General features: G+C 40.2%; 1 protein-coding gene across 3 annotated transcripts in view; it reads right to left on the bottom strand.

Moving 5' to 3' along the window:
- Positions 1-22648, bottom strand: part of GALNT11 (polypeptide N-acetylgalactosaminyltransferase 11) — a 53557-nt gene extending 30909 nt beyond the window's left edge. For 2 of the 3 annotated variants that reach the window (XM_069778229.1, XM_069778228.1), the window contains exons 1-3: positions 22541-22648; positions 5618-5950; positions 1648-1771 (exon numbers count right to left, since the gene is read on the bottom strand). In XM_069778229.1, coding sequence (XP_069634330.1) covers positions 1648-1771; positions 5618-5912 — 419 coding nt within the window. In that variant the 5' untranslated portion in view covers positions 5913-5950; positions 22541-22648. Of the gene's footprint in view, positions 1-1647; positions 1772-5617; positions 5951-14818; positions 14837-22540 lie in introns of those variants that run through there. The other variant, XM_009915713.2, reaches the window with a different exon arrangement.
- Between the last annotated feature and the right edge of the window lie 58 nt (positions 22649-22706).

A 22706-nucleotide genomic window follows, 5' to 3' on the forward strand; every position in this document is an offset into this window, starting at 1 on the left:
ACACTGTCTAGTACCCTCCAGTAGCTCAGACATGTACAGGAATGGCAAATATGACATGAGGCCTACAAAAAACCCACAACTTTATTGGCCAGCTGCTGGAGACTAGGTTGGATTTCCCAACATAGCTCCAATGGTGCTAAACACCTATTTAAACAACCAAGGTTGGGATTCAGCCTGCAGATGAAGATACTTAAGTCTAGTCACTGCTGTCAGTGGAGTAGATAGTGTTCAGCTCACCCTAAGGCTGGCAAGTGCATTTTGTCAGCTGAAGAGCTCTGCATGCTCCATTAACTGCATTGACTGGATCTCTGCTAATTATAATAAAAGCAGAGACAACTGACTAACATGCAGCTATCTAGGTTTAAGCATCTTAATCTGCAAGCTGAATCCCACTCAAAGCAGAACATCATTCTTTCTTTTTCCTTATTTTCAAAATTTGTCCATACTTCTAAAAATGGACAGTATCACAGATTAATGCCATTTAAAGATCCAATAAAAACAATAAACTATAAATGAAAACCCAGAAGCATACAAGAAAAATCTTCATTGACTTGGAATGAACTTAGCTCTTGGGAGAGGCTTTTCAGCAAGTACAATTCATTACATCTTACCCACAGCAGAAAAAACACTAGAAAAACAGATGCAGGTTTATTTATTTTTAAATTCAGTGGGGTTTTTTGTTGTTGTTACAGTGGCGGGTTTTTTCCCCCCTACATGGATCAGACAGATTATAGAAAAAAAAAATCTGCTTTTTTAATAGAAAGTGTTCAGAGCAGTGCAATCCAGATACCAAGCAAGGACTTTAACTGAGAAACAGAGAGCTTTTGTCATCAGTCATTCTTCCATCTTATCCTCTGTAGGCTTAAAAAAAAATGTGAAATAGTACATAAGGTGAAAGTCTGTCATTAACTTGAGCACTGGAACATTTAATGTCCATTTTTCAAAGGTACCAAACAGAATTATAGCATCTCTTCTTGTAGTTACAGTACTGAGTATCTCAAAATGAAGCTTCAAAAAATAAAAACATTGTAGCATGCTTTAAGCAGCTGACTACACAGCTAGCATGATGAAAGAGACATAGAACATGTAATCTTAGCATTGCTGGAAAGAAAGTTTGATTCCTAGCTCTTTTCCACATTGACTTTTATTTAAAGTATTATTATTTTGGAATCTTGTTTCTATCAAAATAGCTGTCTGCCAATCCTACTACTCACAAAAATTAAATTAATGTCATAAAAGTTTGAATAAGTGTATAACTAATCTGGTTCTTCATTAAGCATACTTAAAGTGAATTAAGAATCAGGAAAAAAACTTTGCTTTCAGGGAGCAGCAGTCTTTCTTTTTGCATGGAGCCTGGTTTCTGTGGGGCTTTACCTGTCACATACCTTCTCCAGCCAGCAAAAAATTACATCTCCAGAAACAATATTCAGTCAAAAAAGACAGAAGAGGCCAAAGAAAAAAAATCCTAACCTCAAGCACTCCTGTTTAAACAGGTGAAAATCTGCCTTCAGCAACACAGGAGGCTGAAAGAGTATCTAACAGAAATGTAATACCAAAAATGTTAAATACTACATCAGGTATAACATGAGTAACAAGTCCTTGAGCACATGAAATTATACCATGTTCTCTCCAAAAATCAGTACATACTTTGCATCTCTTGTATCAGGCACCTCCCTGTGGTATCCCAGCCGATTACTGATAAGCATATTGAAAGCATGCTTCTGATAGCCCAAGTCTCTCACTTCCTGATCTTCTTCATTAAAAATCATTCCTGCAAAAAAAACATGCCAAGATCAGTTAACAGGCTCAAAAATATCCTTTGGAAACAATCAAGGATTGAAACATATGCTTTGATCTCCCCTAAAACCCACTGTGTTCTTCAAAAATCCCTCTGGTTTTGCAAAGTGTCTTAGTGCAACTATTTTTGTTACCCCTCACAAACAGGTAGTACTCATGAGTAGCTCTTGCAGCTATAATAAAATGGAATCACTCTCTAAAGACTGATGGTTCCATTGTGTTTATTGCCTTACCAGATACACTCCCTTCACTTAAATGTCCTCTAATTCTTAGCACCACATAAAAACCAACATCAAACAAGAAACGCAGGATAGACTTTGGCACACACTGCATCAGCACCTATCCATACAGATGAAGGGTCTGTAATAGGATTTTTGAGAGAGAAAATACATTTACAACAGTATAAAAACCCGCACAATAGCAACTCCAAATTCATGCATTTTTCTCAAGTCTGCATTCACATAAAAATAGCTATGAAACACCTGTGAACTTCTTGTTTGTATCACCTGGGATTTTGACAGCAAGTGAAATAGCAACAGAGCTAGCTGTCTATTGATTATTTAGCAGAAGCATCAACTGTTGCTGCGCATGGCAGAGGCAGCAATTGCTGGTATAAATAAGTATGCTGCTAGAAGCGAAGGCTGAAATCCTCAGCTGCATCCTGCCTCCCTTGACTCAGTGCCACAGATTTCTCTGAGCCATAACTCACTAGTGTGAACAAAGTACTACGGTGCTTCACTCAGCTCTTCTACAGAAAAACAGGAGGGAGAGGAGGGAATTAGTAGCCACCACTTGTGTCTGCTAGGCACTTCTGCAACTATTCAGGTAGCACAGCAATGACTTTTTATCGTCTCTGTTCAACTGGCTGCACAGAATGAGATGCTTATGTCCCCTCCGGCTATTATCAACCTACAGTGGCAATTTCACTGAAATTTCAGTACGAGAAGGGAGCAAGGATCATGTAATTTATGTCCTTCCACCCTGCCCATTATCTCTATATGGTTCAAAATCTGCAGAAAATAAACAAGGGGGTTCCTCATTCATATGCTACCATACATCTAGAATAATATGTTTCACAGAATCATAGACTAATTTGGGTTGGAAGGGACATCTGGTCTAATCCCCTGCTCAAAGCAGGTCCAACTATTTCAAAGTTGCTCAAAACTTGTCCAGTTAAGTACTGAAAGCCTCCAGTATCTCCAAGGACAGAGATTCTACAACCTCTTCGTGTCCCTGTTCAAGCATGTAACCATCACTGCACTGAAATTTTTTTTCCTCTTATCTAATAGAAATCTCCTCACTTTAATTTTTTTAACATAACCCCATGCACCTCCGGAAAGAGTCTGGCTCCATCTTCCCTACAGCCTCCCATCAAGTTGCTGTTGACAGCAATAAAATCTCACCCCCCAGCCTTCTCTCTAAGGCAGAATAAACCCAATCCTCTCAGTCTTTCTTCATACCTCGTGTTCTCCAGTTTTTAACAGCTACGCAAAAGCCAGCTGAGCTCAAGCCCAGAGAAAATCAGATGGGTTAAAAAACAGAAGAAAAGGTCATTTAAAAAGTTTTGAAACTTTCTTCCTTTTCAAACAAGTAGTCCTGGTTGGCCTTCAGAGCACAGCTATGTCACTACCAGTTGTGTTTCAGGAAAGTCTACCTACAGGTGTAAGATGACCTTCTAGACTGAATTCTGTGCATCCACATTCCCACTATTTATGTTGCCCACCCTGTCACTTTTAGTCTTGATTACAGCAATGGCAATGCAGCTGCACTATCAAACACCTCAACAGCAGATGCCCTGATATTTGCACAGGACCAAGTGGGAAGTGCTGGGTAGTGGTCATCTGGAAAAGATGTGGCTACACCCACATAGTGTGTCTTGTGGTGACTGACGCTATCATGCTTATGGATGAGTGCTCCCACTGTGGATAAGTTGCATCACAGGGACAGGAATGAAGTCTGTTCACAGTGGCAGTGCCACTCTTCTGGCACCAGTGGTCTAAAGCAGTAAGTCAGTCCTCCTCTGAACCACCTACATTTCCAAAGTAAGGTTTCTGGCTTGTCAGTTCAGACACCCAGCTCCATGATTCTTTAATACTCAGTGTCACAGTGTGCCACTGTGTCAACTTAAAACATTTTCTTTATACAAAGCACAAGCTTAAGAACCACATACCAAATGTTTCATTCTGCAATCCATCTATAGCCAACCACTAACTACTTTTTTCTGATCTTCTGAATATAGACAAGAAGGAATGCTAATATTTTTAAAACATTCTCATGAAGAACAATATCCAAAATGCATCCAAAAGGCCTGAAAGATTTCAGTCCAAACAGCAGATAAAAGCCCTTGGAAAATAAGGGCTTTGCAATCGAAACATCAGTTTAGGCTTTACTTTAGCAGTGTTATGTGGCTCTCCCAGATTAAAAAAAAAAAAAAAGAGAAGATAGATTGTCCTACCAGATGACAGTTTGGTTTTGGCTATCATATGCCAAACTTCTTTTCATTTTTTTTTGCTTTGTGTGTTTATCACTGCCGTACCCTAGACAGACAGGAAGCCCTTTCCTGTGGCACCTGATCTAATTCTAATAGAGAGCCAGCTGTCTCCTGATGATTCATGTAGGATTTATCCTGGCACTACAATTCCCCTTGGCTTTCACCAACCAAACCAGTCACTTGGTTTGAAGATCAAGCGACTTCTTAGTTAAAAAGGTCCAATTTCTTTCCTGGCCAGTACTGAACAGTTGGAAAGAAATGGCCACCTCTGGACTGGCCTTCACCTCAGTTGGCTTTTATGCTTTTTGCAGTAAACTGATAAACATTTGTAATGCCACAGGGCAACGCGAATTGGCACTTTTTCCCTACATATTCACGCAGATCTAATGACCAACTTGGAAACTGAAGTTTGGTAAAGTTCTATAAACTCTTGAAGCTGGTGATCCAGCATTCATCCAAAGTAACAACAAAGGACTTCAATCAGATATGAGTATTAAACTCCTGGCTATAAAGGGTACTATGCCGTAATTCCCAAATTGACACCAATACCACAACACTCCACATCTGCCTCCAGACTTAAAGCAAGTTTGCAGGCCAGTATGCAACATGCGTCAGTTTGCATATCTGAACACAACAGCAAACACTAAGCAGTAAGCAGTTAAATATACAAAGCATTTTAGTCTGGAAGGCAAGTTTGGAAGACAAACTCAAATAATCTCATTGATGAAATATGCTCCAACAAAACACACAGGCCTTTGCTGGTACAAAGTAAGCAGGATTTGGCCCTAACCACCGTCATCTCAGTAAATCTTTCACCATAATTTGTCCCACACATTTTTTGTGGATTATTTCATACTCCAAGGATATTCTCCAAATCAATGGGTCCTCTTCATTGTGCATTGTTATCAAGCTATTTCTAATTACAGCATATGAGTAGAGTTTCTCTGTGGCTAATAAAAGTTCATGTGTTTGAGCCCAGGCAAAACAGGAGTAAGATATTAAACAAGCATACACTGAACCTTCCAAAAGCAAGAACTACGTGAAAGGTAGACACTTTGCTGTAATTCAGTCCTCCTTATTAGCACTTACACAGCACAACTGTAAATGTGAGGAGACATATATTTTGGATTAAACACAATAGAATAAATTTCAAGTAATTTCTAATGAAGGGAGCCACTAGTACCACCTGCATTTCAACAAACAAAATGGCTTCATTACACTATCTTCCCTGCAATCCTTTAAAAAACAAGGAAACAAACCAACCAACTTTAACATCTCATTTCTTTTACTGTTTTAATAATTTTGTCACCAGCCCTGAAAACCGCTTACCCATTTCAGGAGAGAATTCTACCTCCCCCTTAAGTGGGTCCTGGACATGATTTCCAAGAGGATTTCCTATCTTACTATCTTTCTGTTGCAATTCAGGTATATGAACAGGCCCCCGTGTAAAACGGGGGTAGAATTTTTTTGGAAATGGCCTCTGAGGTTCCAGCCCCTTGACGGGCACATTCTTGAAGGATTGGTTCTCTTCACTGAAGTTGAAATAAACAAAGAGCAGAAGTGTCCAGGTCACAGATGTGAAAAGGCACCCATAGCAGAAATAGCGAAGTGTGACACTTCCCATTGTAGACTTAGCATCGTTGAGGACCCATTCTCAATTACCTGAAAGAGAGTGAAAACACATAATTTGAGAGTGCTGCCTGTTACCTCATCAGGTCTATACATTAGGAAATGCATTCTGTAGGTTGCTCTTCCATTAAATGATTTTTGAAACTTGAACTTTAAGCACAGACCTTAAGAATGAAATCCTTTTTCACTTTCCTATTAAAAAAAAAAACCATGACCAGTTTGCACATTCTGTGTACTGCTTTAAAACATGAAGCGAACAATCACTAAGAGCCCAGTGACACATCACAATGAAAGGTAAAAACGACTAATTTTTCCTCCTAATAGTTATATAATTATCTCTCTTCCACAACAGTACATTCCTTGTATGCCTGCATTCATTTAAACATATCACTATTTAACTAAATATACTGCACACAGGGAATTGATTCTTCACAGAATCACAGAACAGTTGAGGTTGGAAGGGACCTCAGGAGGTCATCCCTGTCCAACCACCTTGCTCAAGCAGGGCCACCTTGAGCCAGTTGTCCAAGAGTATATCCAGACATGTCCAATTTTGTAGTTCAGTTCCTTCCCTGTCCTAAAGAACAGAACAAGAGAACACAGACTCAAAAAAGCTACATAGTTCAGTCCTCCTTGTCCCAAATTTAAAAACAGCCATCATGAGCACCCCAGAAATTACAGAAATCATGGGGTGCAATTTAACAACACATAGCACCATGACAGTCATGTTTACAGACACTCTTCTCTGCAGAAACAAACACATATGGGATAGGGAAAGAGCAAAAAGCTCCAAGGTAATCTATTGGGTTCCTGCAGGCCTCTCCAGATTCCAGAAGAGCTTCCATACTCCCTGGAGAAGATGCCCACCTAGAGCTGGAAGGAAGTACCCATCCACTAACACAATTTCCCCAAGCTATATTGAAAATTACTATCATAAGCAAATCCCTGAAGTAAAGCATATGAAGCTGGTGATAACATTTTATTTATGGCCCAGGAGAATCAGGTAAACTTTCTGGAGTTGCTCAAATCTGAAAAAGGCTCAAAAAAACCCACAAACCCTCAAAACTATACAGCTCAGTTCCCAAAACTGAGAAAAACACTAACTCAAACAATTAGATTTCTCTCATCATTATCTAACCACAACAAATTCTTTGCATAGTAACAAAAATTTAAGAAACTATTTAATCACCTTTTAATTAGCAAAATATTTGTGTTAAGAAAATAAAGTATTGGGGTAGGAGTCAAGAGTTTATACTGATGCATTTTTCAGACTTCTCAAAAAGTCGGAAACTACCAGAAGTCTTCAGGTCAGCCTGGCAAAGAACAATCCACAACAACATTTGTGAGTACAAACAGGTTATTCCCTTCTCAATGTGGAAAACTACTAAACAGCGCTAGAAGGAATTCATGATCCCAAAGAAACCTATAAAGATCCCACTTATTTTGGCAATGTAATTTTGAGTCCTAAGTGACTTGCATCCAAAAAGAATACACGTCAAAATTCAAGCTCACATTTCCCAGACTGCAGCAGGTTATTGTCTCCCTTCCAAAAGAAAATATCCACAAAGTAAAATAAAGAAAAAAAAACCCAAACCTTCTCAAAAATAATTTACTCATTGTTCTTACCATGTCAAACTCCCTCACTTCTGCAAGGCAACAACCTACGCAGCAGTTAAGTCCAAGGAGCTTAAAAAGGTCTTAAACAGGGTTTAAACCTCATACTGACCCTGTGCATACAGATGAATCGCATGCTCTATGAAACAGGCTCTTTCTCTAACACTGTCACACAGAAATCTTGCTGCTTAACTGTAGAGCCATGGAATTAGGCAACAAATGCTCTGGGGCAGAAATGATTCAAAAACCCCTCATTCTAGCTAGCAGAATGGGTTTACCAGTTGGAGAAGTACAGATTGCCAATCCCCAATGCCTTATTCCCTGTGCTAACAGTGGTCAATGATCATACCAACATGAACTTAGGCTCAGAAAAAGCACATGAGGCTGCAAAGGAGCAAGATTAGATAAACACTTATATCCTCTCATTATAATAATTCTTCCTGCCAGACAGTCTGCAGACAATTAATACTTATCCATAAAATAAGATCTGGGTGCTTGCCAGCTTTTTTTTTTTTTTTTTTGCACAGCCAGAAGGAGGTCACCTGTTGTAGGACTTGTCAAAACCTAATATACTGCTCCTCAAAACCTGTTAGAGCTGTTTTCCATTCATTATGGTAACACAGATGCACATTCCTAACATCACAGCACATGCACTTACATTGTGGAATAGAACTGTTCCAGTAAGATAAAAATTACTATAACAGAGAAGGAACCTTTTCATTTCAGAGCTGTTTAAGGACACATCTACACTGCAGCTTGCACAGGAAAACCAAAGATAATCCTTGCTATCTCAGGTAACAGCAGGAAGACAGGCACACAGAGCAGAATTCATCATGGACTAAATATTTCCCCAGCTTGTTGCATCCCTTTTACAGCTCAGAGCTCCACCTTGCTGCTGTGGCACTTCTAGCCAAACTAAAGGAAGTTTGCTGTGACCGACATCAGGCATACTCACACTAAAGAGGAAGAGATAAATTCGTAATCACCAGAGTGAAAAGATTGCTGTATATCCTTTCCATCTCTAGAAAGCCCTCTGACCAGGCTGAAAGCACACACTTGGTTGCTGTTACGCAGGCAACGAATGCAAACCTGAGCATGAAATTATTTCCACGTGCTCCTTGCTAAAGCAGAACTGCTTCACCTTCCTTTCCGCTCCTTCACTGCTTTGCAGTTTTGTAGAAGGATACAAAGGTTGAAATACTACATTTAAATCAAATGACAGAACCTCCACAATGCAGAAAACTAGGCCCTTTCAGTAGCTTGCTATTCAACCAAGACACTTGGTAATACATTTGGCAGGAAAATACAGGCTCACTATTTACTTTCTTTAAGCACCAAATGTTTTGTTAGATGCTTAATTTTGAAGGCAGAATGGAAAAAATTCAAACCCTGCCTATGAAAAGCACATTGAGGCTTATTAGTTTACTTTATTCACCAACACATATGCATTTACACAACCACTGTTCTATGGTTTCAACCACTTCTACCATTTAAGCAGCCACAGAAGTCATAATATGCGTCAGAGCTGCACACTCCAGTTTTAGACAGTTTTAGTTTCACCATGACTTCTTACAGATGTGTTTTAGCAAAGAGGCTGCAGTAGGTTTTCAAGTCCTAAGCAATATCAGTCCTGCTTGGGACCTGCCCTGAGGAACCAGGAGAACCTTCCCAGCCCTATACTTCTATGCATACAAAGTGCAATCACATTAATACATCTCCGCCTCTCCTCAATATACCAAGAAACAAGTATCCCTTCACTCATTTCAGCACACAATGAAAAAAATAACCACTTCGATACATGCTGGAGAGAGGCAGGAGAGAACACTTCAGCTGATCACAAGAACCCAGGAGGAAACACTCAGTTCAGAGGCAGCCACTTGGCCCTCGATTCTTCCCTCACCCATCTCCCTATCTGCGACTTTCTTCTGCAAGCCATCTAGACACAGTGAATAAAAGCCTTACCCTGTCCAGACTCTTCTGCTTTCCAGTTCTGTGAAGTATTCTAAGATACACGCTTTGCCAATTTACCCAACATTGTGACTGCCTATGCATGGTCACAATACCCTGATGATCATCTTAAACACTCATCCTCTCTGTCAGTTTCTCCAAGCAGGATTTTGAAACTTACACAAAGCCAAACCATTTTTTTTCCTTTTTTTCTCACCTTTTTTTTTTTAATGGAGACAAGCTGTTCCTGAATACAGGATCTTTCTCAGCCCTGATACATGCTGCATGAGAAAAACAGGTTATATATATTTTTAACTCAACAGTCCTAAAGCTCTGCTAATGCAAGCAGAGCTAGCAGGTTTGAACAGTTAGATAGAAACAACTTAAATCAAAAAAGCAGAATTGCATTATCGAGATAATAATGTCAATGGGCTCATAAGAGTCATTGTCACCTATGCAATAAATACCATAACACTAAGTCCAGTCACCAATAAATTGCTATTTGGACAGTATAGTTAAAATACATTTCTATTTATTTATTCAAATGCAAACAAAAATACTAATTGCCATTAAAAAGCCACCCATCATTTAAACATATCAAGAATTGTTTCACAATACAGTTCCTCATAGATTTTACCAGTAAATGAGACTAGGCTTGAAGGGTCTATCATATTTCTCCCCTTCATTTCCAAAAAGCAACAAAGCTGCCAAAAGTAAGTTTCCAAAATACCTTAAACAATTCTCCTTCCCAAAAACTCATGTCATAAAGAACATCCAGAAAGAACTGAAGACATTTCCTCTTCCTTGACAATACAGGAGCTTTCACAGCAAATAATAAATGATAACAGCTTTAAGTATTTTACAAGCATTCATTCACATACACAAGATTCTAGCAATACATGGAGTTTATGGCTGTTTGCATTGGTATACTTAGGAATCCAAAGATACTTCAACATGACAAACAAATCATTCAAGCTGGCAGCATCTCCTACATCAGGAAATTGCAATCCATTTTGGAGGCAACTGGGGTGACCAAGAAAGGAAAAAAGTTATCTTAGAAGCTGCCCCCATCAGCTCAGAAGAGACCAAGACTGAAAGGCACAGTATTCTGAGAATTTCTAACCAAATATTCTACCTTTCAGTCTCTCTCTTGTTGCTCTGTTTTGATTGTCGTATATTTATTGCCTGATAGTTTTCAGACTTGAAACTTGGCAAAACCTTGGAACTGAGTTTGCAGACCCACATGCCAGAAATGCCAAGAGTAAAATATTCCTAATTTCCATGAATTCCAGTACAGAAGTCTCAGTTCCTTGCAGAAGTAGTAAATCATTGATATTTTTTTTTCAGAGAACTATAAAAGTTAAATATTTAGTAACTTAGTAAAAGTCTCCAAAAGTCAATCGATTGCAAAGCTGAAAAAAAACTCCAGGAGCCTACCCACCAGACTTGAGCTTCAGTAATTACTGTGCAATACTGCTTTCCATGTTGCACCAGTTTCTTGTAGCACCCTTACAACACCAGCATGACATTAATTTCATACATCAAACCCAGTAACATTTACATTCATTTAATAACTGGCCCAACAACGATACAACTCTGTTCCCCCAGACAGCCTGGGAGAATTTGTTATTTGTAACCTGTGCAGCAATAACACTGGCCCAATGTGTTAGGCTTCAATAGCTTTAATGAAAAAAATATGCCAACCACATTTCACAATATTTTGGCTTAAAGAGCAAAAGTAGCTACCAGCTCTATGACCTGCCACTGCTTAAACACTGACATCTGCTTGGATTAACCTCACAGTTTAGTAAACACACCGTATGACTAGATATTTCATGACTGTGCCAAAACTCATGTTTGTTAGAGGTCAAAGAGAGGATCAGATTAACCTCAAGATATTTGAAATAGGAGTAAGAATTATTTGAGAAAACCTTAAAGTCTGCTTGTAGTTTTTCCAAGAACAGTTTTTCTTCTTCTTAAAAAAAAAAAAAAAAAAAACGGAAAATGAAGACAGATACACAAATCATACCACCCAGATTTCCTGCAAGACTGCCTGTGTATTTTGGACCTATATTAAGGCAAGGAACAGATGTGTATAATCTTCATTTTTAAAGAGAATTCTAGTAAAAAAATCATTAAACTAATTTTATCTTTCTACAGAGTGTTAGGATAATTTGCTGCATGACCTCCTACAGATGCTTTTAATTTTTACTTTGTTATTTATTTTGGGGGGAAAAATGCAAGAAGATAAAGCAACACTACTTACAAATGCAATTCTGCTCTTTTAATAGCCTTAACTCTTTATATATTTCTTGGCCTCCAAGATGTTATGGCTACCATCGCTCCTCTTCCAAAACAAGCATCAGCATGAACAGGCTTTGCTATTTTCTTGTTGAATCACTAGCAAATAACAGCATTAACAGTACAATGAACAGAGGCCAGATTAGGAATAAGTAGTACTCCAATAATACACTCATCTCACAAACAGAGATGCCATTCACAGTAGCTTTTGCACTTCATGATAATTAGTTTTTTCCAGGCATCCTTAAGTTAATAGACTAGCAAGATGAAAAAGGGACACCTTAGGCAGCTTTTGTTTCAGACTCCAACACACATCACTAGGAGCAACATGCATTGAACAGACATTCAGAACAAGAGCCAGAGATATTTCCAAATAAAAGCTTATTGTTTCACGTGCTCCAGAATCTAAGAGCCAACCCAATTTAAGTTCTTACAACAAAAAACCTCTATTGGATTTTTTTAGCACTAAATTGGATCTACCTGCCAGTTTGTTTTTAATTAAAACCAATCATTAATTTTTGACCTTACAGAAGGGTTGAGTCATTGTACTTTATGAATTAAGTGGCTATTTTTGACACAATATAGGCAGGTAACTACTCATGTAAAGACTGGTTGGGCCTACAGGAACCTACCTCGTGCCACTCAGCAAGGACAAAAGCTAAGTCCTCCACCTGGGACAGACAAACTCCCTGGCCGCTGACACAGCCTGGGGAACAGCTCTGCAGAGAAGGACCTGGGAGGTCTGGCTATACAGGAGCCAGCAGCACGCCCTTGCAGCAATGACAGCTGACGGCGTACGGGCTTATCAATAGGAGCACAGCCAGGTGACTGAGGGATGCAATTACACCACCCCACGCAGCAGTCATAAGACCACAGGCACAGTACTGTACCCAGTTTGGGATCTGCCAGTACAAGACAAACATCAGTAAACTGGAGCAAGTTCAGCGGAAGGCCATCAAGATGGTCATGGGCTGGAACACTTGCCCTGTGAGGAGAAGCTGAGGACGCTGGGCTTCTTCAGCCTGCAGAAGAGACGGCTTGGGGGGGGGGGGGGACACGACACCTAATAGCAGCCCACAGCTATCTACAGGGATGTTATCAAGAAAACAGAACCAGGCTATTTAGTGAGGTGCAAGGTGGGAGAATGAAAGAGTTAAAAAAGACTAATGTAACTCCAGTCACAGCAACCCTCATTCACAGAAATAGACTGTGGACCACAGGCTGTCCTCTTGCATAAGATCACTGTTCCCATTCATTTTAATGAGATGACACACTAAGATCTATTTTTAATTAGCCTCTGTAAGTCACTTCTAAATGCAACTTTAAAAGCTTTGAGAGCCAACAGTTTAGTCATTTCAGCACAGCTATACAAGTCCATGTCATACCACCTAAAATAAATCCTCCTGGAACGAATACAAAATTTTGATCAACACTTTACAGATAAATAATCTTAAAATACCAGTAAAATTCATCATACTTTATAGATAAAGAAAGGCACATAGACAGACTAGTTGCATGAATTGCTGAAGACCTAAGAACCTATACTATGAGTATACCAAGTCTGAAAAGCAGAAAGTGTTTTAGGAAAAATTTAAAAATTCATCTTCTTTATGTCTTTAGGTTCTCATCCCTCACTATTTTACCACTGTCAAATGACTCACTTATATACTCATTTGTTATTTCAGTTTTTGGACCTTAACCAGAGATGTCTAAATATTGCATACTATCATTTTTAAATCCGTGGACTATATATTGAAACGCCTCCTCTAGGAACATAACTTTGCTTATCAAGCTTTTTAGAATTTCTCAACTCCAGTTAAAAAAGCTTTACTTAGCAGGCTGCCATACCAGAGTGAATGCAAACACTTTAGCATTTTTATAATAAAAATGTGAAGTTCCTTCTTTACTCACCTGCATTTCAAATGCTCCCTTAAAGAAATTTTAAAGTATCTTCTGCAGTAATATCTTTCACTTTTGTCAACAACAAAACATACTACTTTTTTTCCTTACTCATAAAGGATACCTTTCTCCCCACATACTTCTCCTCTCCAAGGAGTGAGAATATTTCACAAGGGCTCTCATTTAAGGACACAATTTTAATGGAAAAAAGCAGTTACAAGTTTTGGAAAGAAAAAGTTTCCTAAGAATCAGGATCTCACGTTAACAAACAACAGAAAAGAACACCAGTTTTAGTTACAACCAGTGGTACAAGATCGCATCAAGAAAAGTAACAGTCTGATTAGGGAAAGCAAGTACACTTGGATTAGAAACATGAGCTTACCAAAATCCTAGTGCTCAATACTGAGTAAGTGCTATACAGTAGACAATTTTCATGCTGCTGCAGTGTCCTCATAAACTGCTCTCCCCCCTGCCTCCCCACCCCCCTCAAAAAACAACAACCTACTGGTTTCCCAAAGCACAGTTACATGCATGGAATTTTCTTACCTATCCCCCTAACAAACGCTGCACCATAGGGCTGCTCAGCTGGATGTTACTTTAAGCCATCTGGCATATAAACACATGTCATGCCATTCACGAAGTCCTAAAAATACTTTCTTCCTTTTTGTTGCTAATAAACACTTTCTTCCAATTGAAATAGTGAGATTTTCTTTTCATTAGCAAAACCAGCTCTCAAGGAAGCCAGAATTTTCATGTACTGTCTCCAAAGAAAGACGCATGCATTTTGTAATACAGCCCTTCCTTCTTCACATACAGCTTAGAAAACAGCAAGATTAAAAAACCCACGCTGACAACTTCTTTTTCAATGCACCTCTCTCACATTGAAGATCCATGTATCTAAACATTAGTTTAACAACCCTCCAGCACTATATACAAAAGCAAAATGTAAGAGAGCTTACAAGGTCAACTACACACAAGTAAGCTGCTTAATACCTTTTCTAAATGTTTAAAATCTGCTTAGCTGTCCTTTGCATTTTACGTCTGCAAAGCTCACCAAAATAACAGTAAAAATACAGATGCATGCAAAATAATTTGATACGACACACTTCTACATGAACAGCTGAACAGAAGAACACTCACCTTTTTCCAGAAGAGTCGGTGCTACAGAAGCAGTGCAAGGTTACATAGTGAAAACACATTTACTGCAATAGCAGTCAAATCCAGTTGGTGTCTTCATTCTCAGTGAACAATAAAATGCTGAGCCTGAAACTTAACACTTTGTTGCTGAGTACCGCTTCCAAGTCCTAACTAGGAATGGGGTAACAAACACAAGCTTCTCTATGACAACAAGCTAATTTGGATGTGTCTTAGGACATGAATGCTGCAAAGTTATTTCTCATTTGACTGCATATACTGCCCCAAGAGCACCAACCTATTTTTCTGTGTTTGTGGGTTTTTTTCATATTCCCCCCCCCAGCTGATGCATGATACATATGGATCCATGGATTTGGCAGCATAAACAAGACTGGTCATTTTACTGCCACTCACTAGAGAAGTGTATTTCTGAGGCATTCCTCATCATAATATCAATGCATTAGACCACAGTAATGCTAGAGAAAACGATCATTAAGCTGTATACAAAATTAAATTCTAGAAATTCCTTTACTCCTCATTTTCCAAATCACTAGTTATTTTATAGAATTGCCACATTTTGACTGACGTTTTCTAGGTATGCTTTCTGTTCATTTTAAGAAATTTTCATCAAAAGTGCTTTGGGCTTTTTTCAGTCTTTTACAAGCAAAGTGAAAACACACTTTCCAATTCTGAAAAATAAATAAATAAATCAGACTTTATTTGTACAGCCCTCCTGCCAAAAAAGCTGGCAGCAAATTTGGCAACAAAACAGACCTCACTGAAGCACTTTTGAGTGGGACAGTAAAAACTGGGGTTGACCAGTCTCAATTTTAAACCTGTGACTACTGACCATGGACACTGCATTTTGCACAAGTTTTTTCTGCAAATCCCAGTTCCGCAGTTAGCCCCAAGCAGACATCTACAGCTGTGCAGAACTCAGGACTGAAATGAACAGCTGTATACAAAAAAATAAACAAGACATTTGCAAACTCAGACTAGAAACTTCAAAAGACTACACTTGAACATGTATAAAACGCCAAACTGCTGCAATTAAGTTATTACTAGTACTACAGAATTGGAAAATGTCTTCACAAGAATGGTTACATTGCATCTTATCCTACAGCATCAGATTACAGAATTCATAGACCTCCAAGCTTACTCCCCACAAATCACACAAGTCTACTTCATTTCTCTTTTTCTGCAGGGTTTTTCTTTCCAATATGCAGAAACTTACATAAAAGTACATTAGAAGTGCCATGTTTGGATACCAGACATGTCACATTCACTGACAGTCAGATGTCAGAAATCACCACAGTTAAGATAGCACTAGCCTGTCAGCTACTTGCTGTAGCACTGCAGTCTGCCCTTGCAACTTGGTTTGGTTAGCCCAGGATCAATACATAGACATTATTGGGTTTTTTTAAAAAAAAAAAAAAAAAATTAAATGTAGCACCAGAACTGTGAGTGAGGTTAAAACAAGTTAGAGTTTAAATCCCCAAACTGCCTCTGAATGGAAAATATTTAACTCATTCTAAACTGCTCGGAGTTCTTAACTCTTGTTACATTTCACCACACTATTAAAAGATGGCACTATCTTAAGAGATTTCCTCAATATATCATGTCCAAACTGAGTTCTCCTGGGTGGACGGCCATTGTTAAAAAAAAAAGTAGAACTGAAAGAAATACTAAAAGTAGGCGTTGAGTTGAATTCAATGTCCATTTGTATTTCTCATGTCCAGAAACAAAGGTCACTTGGAGTTTTTCACTCCAAGCTTTAGCACAGTCCACAGTATCCATGCCATTTGGAACAGCAGAGGCATGGGACTTCCATTTTTCCAGTAAGAAACTCTTAGAAAGATCAAAACCCCCTGCAATCTTCTTGCTTTTGGATTCATTTTCCCAACAGAAGTTTAAAGTAATTTCTGCACACAGGTTTCTCTCTACTTCTCTCATTTTTTCACTGATGTCTCCATGCATTAATATAAGAGAAGAATCCTAAGGATATAAACCTACTATGTCTTCCCTCTTCAACTCACTGACTGAACCAGGACACCTGTATACTTATCAGATTGACCCGTGGGACATTGTGGTTGAACCATTTGCTCTGCTACAGATTTTGATGACATCCTTAGCAACTCAGTGTCTCAGCTCTCACCTATAAAACCTGACTGATGCATTAAGGCAAATACAACAAAGGTTCTGAGGCCACAATAACCAGACATGATATAAATACCAAGCAGAGCTCTGGGTTAGAACAGCAGTAACTCACACCTTCTGCTCTGCCAGCAAACCTATTTCTAAATTATACTAGCAAACTCTTCTATAGGAATCATTCTCTCTTTTTCCCTTCCTTAATTCAATACAGTAATACTAACAAAGAGATACCATTGCTGGTACAACCATACCTACAGATGGAGTCAATGAAAACACTTTCACTCACACACCTAAACTAAGCTATCAGTTTAATGTAAGTTTATCTTGCTAAATATTGTATTTGACAACAGGATAGGGAGTTTTCCAAATATGTAAGTAAACAGGCCTTCTATTAGCATGCTTCTGAAAAAACATTTTTGTGGACATTAACTGTTGGATTAGAATGGTAAGTGATAAGTGGGTAGCATAAAGAGATTTTACACTGTCTGTAAGGAGAGCAAACTTCTGCAAGTTATGCCAAAAACTAATTTTCTTTGTCTCTCATTCCCTTCTACACGATCTTACAGACTCAATCTCTCTGTCTCCAAGGAAATCCTTTCAAAGAAAGAGCTGTGGACCACTCCTTTTCCATCCACTGTTGGTCACTCTTCTTCTACTTATCTATTGCCAACGTTTCTAATGGGAAAACATACTCAGGATTTTGATGCTGAAATCGCGGATGTTGCAACAAAATGAATAGCAGATCCAAAATACATTTTCCCACTTCACTAGAAGCCATGCTTTCCAACACACTGCTAGCACAGAAGGTTAGCATGCAATCCAAAACTTAGCCTTCTCTTGCTGCACAGGCAATGAGACGTAGCATCTGCTGATGCAGGAGACGATATTTGTGCTAACTGACAAAATTAAGGTATTCCAGGAAACAGAAGACTAAAAAAAGCACTCCTAGAAAGCAAATTCACTAACAAATATGAGCGGTATCAACAGAGACAATGACATAATTTGTTCTTGACATTACACTTCAGAAATTAGCAAAATAGTCAAAATACCTATGAAGATTGATTCATAAGGGGTTGTGTACCAAAACAGGATAGTTTTTGCTTCCTGGAAAAGGATCCCTGTTTCAATTAAGGCCACTTCCAGGGTTTAAAGCACCTAATTTAATCCTTGTCTGCACAAGAAAATCTGTGTCATTTAGCCAAGCAGTACTTGGACGGCTTTACATAAACTAAAAAGAAAACCTTTATGAACATGCTCCTAACATTCATCAAGTATCTGCTTAAATCAGTTTGGCACATAGCAATCATTTACTGAGGTACCTTCTTTTTAGCATGCCTCTGCAAGTTCATTAGCTTAACCTATCAATTTAAAATTCAACTTCTTAAGTGGTCCAGTGTCTCATAGTTGAAGTCTTAGGAATGACAAAAAGTTATTGCAGGTAAGCAGTTACCTCCAATCAGCCGCTCTGCAACATTTCTTCATACATATATTCCTTCCCTCTTGCGTACCAAGAGAAATTATTTTTGTCAAGGTAGCTTGCTCCATGGCAAGAGGGGTTAAAGCATGCATACAAGCACTCACTGTAGCACAGATGATAAGGTATAACTTGCCAGTCATGGCAAACCTTCAATCTCAGAAATGCAGAACTTGCAATGCCACTACTGCCACGAGACAGAAAACTACAACAGCTCACCTGCTCCAAACTGAACTTAGAGCCAGCAAAGACATCAAAGTACCTACCTGTGAGCAATATGGGGTATTGGGGTCTGAAGTCCTCCCTAAGCCTGCACACCTATTTCTTGCTCATACTACAAAGCATAAAGCAGGCAGTACGAAGTCCTGAGGTTCCCCGCATTAGGGGTTTCTAACTCATTTAAACAGTGGAAAAGTTGATTCACCCCTGAGCACTGAATTCCAGTTTCAAACACGCAAAGTATCTGGCTGCCAAAACCCTAGACTGCACAAGAAAGGGCTGAGATACAGCATGTCACCCTTACAGGCACTTCAATCCATACTCCACATTTTGGTAACACCATCAGTCGTTTAACCTACAGACTTAGCATATTTTCACATCTCAGGGAAGGAGTTCAGAAGTTCATACAACAAAATATCTGAAATTTAGTATACTTGAAGTCAACTTTTGATTGAAACAGTATGATCAGCTTCCTAATTTTCCCCCTTTTTGTTGCAGTGTATTTCTAGTTTTTACAGAGCTTTCAAATAAAGCATTTACACTAATTATTACACAATGCTGACTCACATGAGAAACATGCTAGAGCACAGCTGAAGGACGTGGTGGATACTATTAACTCTTAAACAAAATGAGCTGAACAAATGCATTTACTCATGCTGCTAAACAATGGTTTAACAGCCGAGGCCTCTGTACTGACAGTACTTTATACATTTAACACAGTAGCTGCAACAGCGGATGCATTCATCTCCATAAGACACCATATGTTTTGAAAAGAAACCTTAGATAAGAATCAAGACAATTTATCTACCTCCCACAGCCTAACAGGGATTGAAATGACTTCTCCTCTGTAATATTTTTTGAGAAAGAATAAACAAATTAATTTCTGCACTTGAAATACATGAATATACTTTTGCTCTTCAACAACAAGCAACATAATTGTATTGCAGCACCTCTCCAAAATGAATGGTACCAAAGAAAATTACTTGACTTTAGGGATACCTGTAACTGTAATATTACCTAGCCAGACAGACGGAACTGTTCAGAAGGTCGATAAACTGAACTGTCGCAGAAAGGAACGATTGCATTTTTTCAAAATTTTACCTTTTCCCTTCAGCTGGAAGTCTCCTCTTACCTTCTGCTTCAGTAATCAACACACAGCTGCCACACTGCCCAACTTAGCCTGCCAGCTGCTCAGACCACAACCTTTTTACAGTACCTTGCAAGGTAATGTAACTAAAGTAAGAATGATCCTCCCTCTGTTCTTTTCACCCCCACAACACCCTATTCTTTCTTGCTGGATGATCTGAAATCCCCATTTTTACTATCTACTCAGATACTTCTAATCTTATCCATTTGACCCACAGTTTGCCCCACTCTACACACATGCCCTATAACTACCATAAAAAAATTGGGTTTTCTAGCATTTACTATGAGGAAGCGTGTTTTATATAGACAAATTTTCAAAATACTAATAATTCACCTTTATTTCCCTTGCCGTGCTGTTTCATGGTTTTCTTCCTCCTAAAAAGCTTGAATCACACCTACTGTTATTTTACATCACTGTGAGAACAATGAACAGATTCACCCATTCTCCTAAACTACTGTCACACAGCAGTTTATCAGGAAGTCTTTCTAGTTTGCCTCCTATGCATAATGGAGTATTTATTTGCATCCTCTGAGACGAAGTGATTAGATAGCAGAAGACAAGGCAACAGGCCCTGAAACCTGCAGTCAGAATCTCTTAAACCGGAACACATATCACTCAGCCTGCTGGCTTCCTCATCTGAGGCTGAGATGAAGGCTCATTAGAGCTGCAGTGTTATTTCTTTCCTTCTCTGCTGCAGAAGAGCTCCTAAAACTCTGCAGGAGCTTATCTTACCCAGAGATGAGGAAAAGCTTATGCAGAAGGCATGCAGTTCTTCAGAGACAGTTATACTGGGGGAGGCCAATTGCTTGTTAATCAAAAGCCTCTTATCTGGAACCACCTGGACCTTTATGCTGTTCTAAAATGAGATCTAGGAATCCCAGCCAGACTACTTCACATATGCGGAGGTTCTCTACAGCGTAGCAGGGCAGAAACATTCTGTCAGGGAGAGGTTGGTAACATCCATTCCTGGGCACAGTCTGCACTTGGATCAGCTTAAGCTAATCAGAGATGTCTGGGAGCAGTTTCCTATTAAAATGAGATCCATATGAAAGGTAAAAAAACCCACCAACAACAACAAAAACCAAACAAAAGACAACAATGCTAGATCAGAAAGTATTCAAGAATACTGTCACTTACAGAATACTCTTTCTAAGTGAGGACAGAAGGGATTTGATCTTATGTTGAAATACATTTTCCAGGGAAAAAAAAAAGGCATGTTGGCAGAATGCCAATGATCCTGCCCATCTGCATAATTACTGTACTGGCATTAGGAGATTTCACCATTCCTTCAAACAGAAAGCAATACTCTAAATGCACTGGAGCAAACAGATGAAGCACAGATTGTTTACAGAGCAACAACAAACCCAGGTTATGAGGTATTTTCTTTGGAAGAGTAGGGGTTGCACTTCATATTTAGTTATACAATAAAGTTCTGCAGGGTCTACTGCAGCTGCCCTGCAACTGATACTGAAAAGAAGTTAGGATACAGTTTGGAAGAGATGCTGTACTAGACAGCATTAGTGTTTTAATTAGTTAGAATGGCAGTTTTAAGGCTGACACCTATGAAGAAGTGAATGAAGGTGAAGCAGCTATATTTGGAAAGGCACCTTCTGAACACGGTGTTTGCTTCCACTGCCAACTAAAGCAGAGAAGAGTCCGATCTGCTAAGCTCCCCGCTACCAGCGGCGCAGAGCTTTTGGTTGCTAGCTCAGCTCAGTCTGTTCTCATGCAAACAAGGGACCAGAGAACCTTTCTTTTGCCTTACGAGTAAGTTGGAGACAGTTAATTTGCTATCACTATTTTCTGTTGCAGCCTTCCTTATAAGCTGCAACACACAAAAAAAGAAAAATACCACATGGCAGTGGGAACCGACTAGAAGGGCTGGAGACCAGCCGGGTAGAATAACACGTATTTGCTAAGAGGAAAAGGGAGCCTCAATGTTGCAAAGTATATATACCGAAAACTAGAGGAACAAAAAAGGAGAAACGGTTTAAAAATAAATTTCCCAGTCATAAAGATAAGAAAGCTTTAATACACCACGGGGTCAAAAAGCCCTCCAAAAAGCAACGCCTGCCCTCGCCCTGCAAACGAATCAATGAAAGGAGCTGCGCCAGCAGAAGTAACACGTACAGATCCTCACTTTTGGGGCTGACAGTTGCAGAGTTTCCGTCTACCTGCAGGCGGGCGGCTGCTGCTCCTTCGCATGCATTTAAAGACTTAAAAAAATAATAATTACGTTGTCTTCCATCCTGCGTAGCGCAACCCACACCGTCCCCACGGTCTCTCCCCGCGGGAGCGCTGCCGGCCGGGTGAAACCAAGAGCCCTCCCCGTGCGGCTAGCTCACCCACCGACCCCGCCGAGGGCAGCCCCCCCCGCCATAAGCCCACGCCGTTCACTTCGGCCGGAGAGGGGGAAGCCCTGAACCTGACCCCGGCCTCTGGGAAACAGGAATCACCGCCCCCAGGACAGGCTCCGCCGCGTCCCTCAGGGCAGGCGGGAAAACGGCCGGCTACCGCCGCCCACCCCGTCCCCCTCACCCCGCGGGTCCGCCCCTCACACCGCCACCGTCCCTCACACACCCCCCCCGGGGGCTGCTCCTCACACCGGCGCCGCTTCCCCCCGCCGGCGCCGCCTCCCCTCAGACCACCACCACCGATCCTGTCCCTCACAACCACGGAGCAGCCGCCGCTGCCAGCCACCCCCCCCCCAACAGCGAGGCGGCCCCGCACTCACCGCGGCGGCGGCCGGCGGGAGGCGGCGGCATCGCCCCTCCGCCCGCCCCGTGCCCTCGGCGGCGGCGGCGCGCACCGCTCGCGCGCGGCGGCGGCGGCGCCACGTGACCGCTCCCGCCTCCTCCCCCTTTGCCGCCCTCCCCGCCCGGCCGGCGCCGTCACGTGAG

Source organism: Haliaeetus albicilla, chromosome 2 (genome assembly GCF_947461875.1).
Source record: "Haliaeetus albicilla chromosome 2, bHalAlb1.1, whole genome shotgun sequence".
Classification (NCBI taxonomy): domain Eukaryota; kingdom Metazoa; phylum Chordata; class Aves; order Accipitriformes; family Accipitridae; genus Haliaeetus; species Haliaeetus albicilla.